A 6,762-nucleotide genomic window follows, 5' to 3' on the forward strand; every position below is an offset into this window, starting at 1 on the left:
TGTTGCAGATCTTCTACAAGTCTGTTGTTGAGAGCGTCATTTCCTCTTGCGTCATCTGTTGGGGCAGCAGCATCAGAACCAGGGACCTAAAAAGACTCAGCAACCTGATAAGGAAGGCTGGTTCTGTTCTGGGGACGGCTGTGGAACCTCTGGAGACAATAATGCAAAGAAGGATTTTGCATAAAATCAAGAGAATTATGGACAACCCTGAACATCCTCTCCATGAGACTGTTATCAGAAAACAGAGTCTCTTCAGTCAAAGGCTTCTTCAGTTTGGATGCAAAACGGACCGCTACAGGAAATCTTTCCTGCCCACAGCCATCAGCATCTATAATAACTCTTTGATTTAATTGAGCTACATCAACATTTAATTTCCCTCTGGGATAAATAAAGTATTTTTGATTTGAATTGAATTTGACAATGACTAACAGGTGCAGTGAATGAACTAATGATGGGAATGAACTAATGACCAGAGTGAGGGGAAAAACAATGACAAGACTAAAAACAAGAACTCAAAACAAAGACATGAACTGAAAATCAAAACATAACCTAAAACATAAAACTAAAAACATGGGCAGAGTCCCGTGGGCGTGACACAAACCAGGGGTTTGTACCCCCCCCCCCCCCGCGCTATGACTGGTGTGCAAATTTCTTGTGTTTACTTTCGAATGCTCACAGAAAGAGTAGAGGTGAATTCCTGATGAATAGAGAGGAAAAACAGAGAGGAAAGAAGTAACACTAAGTGTAAATGAAAAAAAGATCATTCAATGTCCCGTTGAAAGTAAATTCAAGGTTTATCAAGAGTGACGTCACCGGTGCAGGGTGGATGCAGGAGTAGCCTGGGGCTGAGGGCAGGTCCTCTTCAGGAGAACCACTTATATCTGGAACAGAACAAAGCAAAACTCACTGCTGGTCCAATAACACAATGCACCTCTTTTCACTGGTCCTTGGGATTTGGCTTCTCCCAAAAGGTAAGTTTTTTCTTTCCTGTGTTCAATATGTAGAATTTTTCTTTCCTCAAAACTGCTATAATTCAATTTAATCTCTTTCTTATTTTTCACTCCTTTTTCTTTCCAATCTTGTGCATTTACAGATTAAGTTTTTTGAAAAAACCACATTGTTTTTTAATGCTGTGTAGGCACAAAAAAGTTGATTTTTCTTTATATGTCTCATCAGTTGACGCACTGAAATGTTATGAGTGTTTACTGGGAGACTCGGGACCTTGCAAGGATTCAAAAGAATGTCCCTCACAAGATCATCAGTGTAGTTCACTCAGAATCCTGTCATATGCAGGTACGTTTTTCCTTATGTTATGGTGGTTGTTGGTCCCCTGTTTGGCACTTGCTCCTTTTACAGTGGCTTATCTTTGGCTACAGGTGGTTCAAAAGTTGCTGACCTCGAAGCAAAAGCTTGTGCTTTGGCTCAGGAATGTGTTGAGGGTTCTCTCAACCTTGGAGCGGCCAAAACCTTGATTACCACCAAGTGCTGCAACTCGGATCTCTGCAACACCCAGTCTGCCCCAGGTAATTTGCATCCTGTTTGTATTATTTTACATTGTGCAGTGTTGTTTTAATTGCAGTTTATTTCATCTACACCCAGTGTTGGTCATCTTACTTTTAAAAAGTAATTAGTTACAGTTACAAATTACTTCTCCCAAAAAGTAATTGAGTTAGTAACTCAGTTACCTCATTGTAAGAGTAATTAGTTACCCAGCAAAGTAACTGTGACGCTATTACGTTCTATAACATCTTTAACGTCGGAGATGTTTATATTAACTGATTGAAGAATAAAAACACTCTATACAGTATTTTAGAACATTTGGTATTTATTGGAACTCTAGATTGTAGCCTGGCGTGGTAGCATGTGTTGATGTGAGGTGCTTCATAAGATTCGAGTTGCTTGAGGCAGACGTGGATAGAGTCTTTTTTCCTGGCCATAGCGGGCATGTTACATAAACATTCTTGCCTTTAATTTAAAGGAGCGAGAAGTAGTGCCGGCACTTCCAGTTTGAGAACGCTACCTTTGAATTTCCCAGGTTTGTTGCCATTGTTGCTGTCTTGTTGTGTTTAGCGGTCAGAGGCGTGCAGTGAGACAGCGTGAGCAGGGCATACACCCAGCCAATCATCATCGCATTTGCAACGGCATCATCCCCACCCCTGCTCTTTCCAGGCAGCTGATGTGTGGCCAAAAAAACTGACACCTTGCGCTTCATTCAACCAAATTGTATTAACGCACCACTTCACATTCTCAGTAAAGGCAATGGCGTTGCAACGATGGGAAAAGTAATTAATTAGATTAGTCGTTACTGAAAAAAATAATGCCGTTACTAACGCCGTTATTACCAACACTGTCTATACCATATTCAAAATGTCTGGCAAAAGCAGAAACACCGGACCAAGACAAAACTGATATGAACCCAAAGAGTTTTATCAACAACTTTGTTGTTGATAAAACTGATTCTGATTTTGTAGATACAGACAGAGACATGGTTAAATAAAGTCAATCTTAAAATTTCAACCATATTCCTGAAATTAGACAAACAAAGCAAAACAAAACAAAAATTGTTGTTCTTATTACACGACAAGGAAGTTTTTAATCACAAAAGTCAGTGTTGTTTATAGAACAACAGCTGGCTTGTGTTCAGCATTCCATTTGCTTCCTGTTCTCTGTCTGTATGATGGCATATCTCTAATACCAAAAGTAATAAAGACTTGGCAGTAAACATGTCAGGACAATGCTTGGTCTGCTGAAAGACAACATGGGGAAAAAAAACTCTTGTGAGAGATGGAGTTTTTCAAATTTTCATTTTTGCAGCTTGTTTTTGCTTCTTCCTGTTCTCTTATTAACCTGTTATAGTTTTAAATTGGAAAAAAAAAATCTATTGAAATTCACAAACCAATAGAAATGTTTCTGTGTTTCACAGTCATCAAACTATAATAGGACAACAGAAAAGCCAATTTTTAAGATGTTAGTTTACAATTACCAGTTTCTATTACCATTTTCTTCCTCAAGTAATAGATGTTTATTTCACGGATGTCAGCAAATCCTCTCCAAATGTGCTTCAGCTGTGAAGGAGATACATGCACTACTAAAATGTTGAACTGTGGTTTAAACTATTTCAGTTGACAGAATAAAAAGACCAAAGTAATTATTAATGTTCTGTTTTACAGATGCCAGCAAATCCTCCCCAAATGGCAAAAAGTGCTTCACCTGTAAAGGAGGAACATGCACTACAACTCTGAACTGTGAGACGAATGAGGACTACTGCATCAAATCAACATGTAAGTGACTTGCTTCTTCCTCTGAGCAGCACATAATTGCTTTGCTCAGAGCAATGTTAAGTGATTCTAATATTAAACATGGGAGCTTGCTTGATAACATTGTTTTCATTCTCTCAGTGAATGTCGGTGGGACTGAGATGACCTTAAAGGGCTGTGCCTCCAAGATGATGTGCTTGGCTTCATCAACTGCACAGATGACAGGAGCCGTCGGAGCAGAACTGAGCTGCTGCCAGGGCGACTTCTGCAACAGCGCCGGCAGCACAAGTGCTGGTCTGCTGCTGATGGCGGTGCCGCTCATCTCTCTGGTCTTTTTCTTTTAGATGATTTAGGACAGCAGCATCATGTACAGTTTACTTACCATTTTTGCTGAATTATAGATTTCCCACCCCTGTTATTCTCTCAGTTCAAGGGATAATCCGGCGTAAAATGCACTTTAGATCAATTTACGGGATGTTGGGAGTACATACGTTGAGTTGACATCAAAATCATGTCATTTGAGAATTTCGATTTGACCGTTTTTAGCCAAAAAGTCGTTAGCCTGGAGGTGAAGCGGGCATATCATGTCACCGCTACAAAACACTATTTTTATACCTCTTCTACAGCTCCAAACAACATAACACTTACATGGTAGTGAGTAGAGGGTCCCTAAAGCCAAACCGAAGTGTCCCGAGGTCTTCATGTGGTCGGATATAGAGTCCAGATTGAATTTAATCAAGCCAGTACCTGCTCTCAATCAGAGCCTCTTCCGTCAACATGAGGATATCTCACGCGAGACATCACGTCACGTGACATTTCAAAATTCCAACCTGTTAGTAAGCTAGGCATTGCTGTTGCATACAACTTCATTTCACTTTCGAAAGAAATACTGGACTATGTTTGTAAAAAAAACGGCAACGAAATTGTGACTTTCCAGAGCGAGTTACTCCACACTCGGCAATCAACTACGGACTCACGTGACGTGATGTCTCGTGTGAGATAGCCTCTTGTTGACGGAAGAGGCTCTGATTGAGAGCAGGTACTGGCTTGATTAAATTCAATCTGGACTCTATATCCGACCACATGAAGACCTCGGGACACTTCGGTTTGGCTTTAGGGACCCTCTACTCACTACCACGTAAGTGTTATGTTGTTTGGAGCTGTAGAAGAGGTATAAAAATAGCGTTTTGTAGCGGTGACATGATATGCTCCATTCACTTCCAGGCTAACGACTTTTGGCTAAAAACGGTCAAATTGAAATTCTCAAAACACATCCGAATGACATGGTTTTGATGTCAACTCAACGTATGTACTCCCAACATCCCGTAAATTGATCTAAAGTGCATTTTACTCCGGATTATCCCTTTAATGCGTGAGAAAGTTGTCGACAAAGCCTAAGATTGTCTTTCTCTCTTGTTACTGTTTTGAAAAATTAAAGTTTTGGTGCAGGAACACAATTTTATTTTTCTTTCATTGAGGATGTGCACTAGAGTCATCTAATCCTGACGAGCACTCAAATTCTGTTTGTAAAAAGCGTTTACTTAAATGTCAGTATTTCTGACACTTCAACCTTTAGCTGCATGACTACTGGCTTGTGGGGAAATCGAAGAATGATTACATAATTTTCACATGTTTTTAGCAGTGCATTGAAATTCCACGCATTGTGTACATATCTGTGAAATGTGTTTATGTTATCTAAATGTATTTTATCATGTAAAGGCTTGACCTAAGTGACAACAACAAAGTTAACATCCAGAGGTGCCAATTTGTAACATTGCTGTTTTAACAGGAAGACTGGATTTCACAGAACTTCCTCTTTTTGAGGTTTGTCTCAAATATTACGTGTAGCTAAATATATTTTACTATCAGTAACTGTAAGTTGATAGTATTTTACTATCAACTGTAACCGAGTAAGTAACCAGTGTTGACTTATGTACATATATGAATAAAAACAATCAGACAAGTAAAAGTCTCCTGTGGTAGAGAGCTGCCTGACCACAAGAGCAACCAGATTTTTAACCTTAAAATCACGTGTGTGATTTGTTAATTGACCCTAACCTTGAAACAGTTTAAGATTCTGCATACAATTTTGAATTTAGTCTGACAACAAAATCCCCCATTATAATGTTATGATAGATATATGTTCCATAAAAATGCACTTCATAAAACCTTCACATTTGCGGCCTGTGGTGTCGCTTGTTTTCTCACTGATTGTACAACTGTTTCTTTCAGCAGATTTTAACCTTCAGGGGCTGTATTCATAACAATTCAAAGAATCCCGACAGGACCAGGCTGGAACTCAGGACGCAGATGCAGGGATTCTAGTTCTTCAATAAACAATCTTTAATGAAGGGAACAGGATCAAATTTCCGGGACAACTGTGATCAAGGCTGTGATTTAACTGTGGTACGGCTGGAGTGAACGCACGAATACGAACACACTGGCACAAGACAAAAGGAGACGCAGACTGTTATGAGTCTTATATAGTCTACAAAGGGTGACAGGGAACAGGTGGAATGGAAACCTTCAGCAGACAATCAGACCGAGACACACGAGGAATGGGCAAGTGACCTGAAACGAGGGGAGAGTTACTTTTTCAAAATAAAACAGGGAATGACAAGACAAGAAATGGAGACAGGACAAAAACCCACTTAACCTTACCGTGGTGTGACAAATACTCTCAAAGAAATCCTAATTTAGCTTAAAATAAATCCAGCTTCAGAGTGATTCGGGACCGATCTCAGAGCAAGGCAATGAAAAAAAAAACTTTTTGAGTACTGCCTGTTTTAATTTACTTTTTATTCCCCTTCTTTGTTTCATAGCTGATTTTATTCACCTTTTCTCTTATCTGCAGGTTGCTTTTAAAAGTGTGGTCTTTCACATCCCTTTACATTTTTCAGTGTTAGTTTCATTCCTTGCTTGTGTCCTTTTAATTGCTTTCTAAAGCACCGAGGTGCAATTAGTTCAAATTAATTGTACAAATTTAAATGGACTATACAAATGTAAAATGTCTTCCTTGAATCAGTCTTCCCCAGCCAGCGGTATGCAATACCTGTGCCTTCTCAGTGCAGCAATCAAAACTTAAAACATGCTTTTTTTTCCCAGCAATTAATTAGGGCCCACATGGCAGTGAATTGCAAGCCATAAAGCTGAATACAAAATTAATTTAAGTACTCCTTGGTGAGGAAACTCCTATAAATAGATATGTAACAAGGCTAGGCACATAAATAAACATCTTCATGTCTCCCAGATGCAAGCTATTAGTTTATTATACCAAAATTTGCACTGAGACAGCTCACACACAGTATATCAGGGCCATTGTTGACTGCAGAGAAACTGACAAATTACCACAGGGAAACGAGGACAATACAACAACAACAGCATCAGTGAATGGAAAACAACAGGGAAGATCAGAGTACCGGGAGGGTTGATGAATTGTGTGACAACAGGTGAGGGATTAACAGGAAACAGGTGTGAATGGGACCAGCGGACAAAACCAAGTCAA

At 39.5% G+C, this 6,762-nt stretch overlaps 1 protein-coding gene across 1 annotated transcript; it reads left to right on the top strand.

The window, feature by feature from the left end:
• The first annotated feature begins 701 nt into the window (after positions 1-701).
• LOC142379900 (uncharacterized) lies at positions 702-3,852 on the top strand. The gene is made up of 5 exons (XM_075465277.1): positions 702-971; positions 1,177-1,293; positions 1,377-1,523; positions 3,171-3,281; positions 3,399-3,852. The coding sequence occupies exons 1-5, from the start codon at positions 926-928 to the stop codon at positions 3,599-3,601; spliced, it is 624 nt and encodes a 207-aa protein (XP_075321392.1). The 5' UTR covers positions 702-925; the 3' UTR covers positions 3,602-3,852.
• Positions 3,853-6,762: the final 2,910 nt, after the last annotated feature.

Source organism: Odontesthes bonariensis, chromosome 5 (assembly GCF_027942865.1).
Source record: "Odontesthes bonariensis isolate fOdoBon6 chromosome 5, fOdoBon6.hap1, whole genome shotgun sequence".
In the NCBI taxonomy this organism is placed as follows: domain Eukaryota; kingdom Metazoa; phylum Chordata; class Actinopteri; order Atheriniformes; family Atherinopsidae; genus Odontesthes; species Odontesthes bonariensis.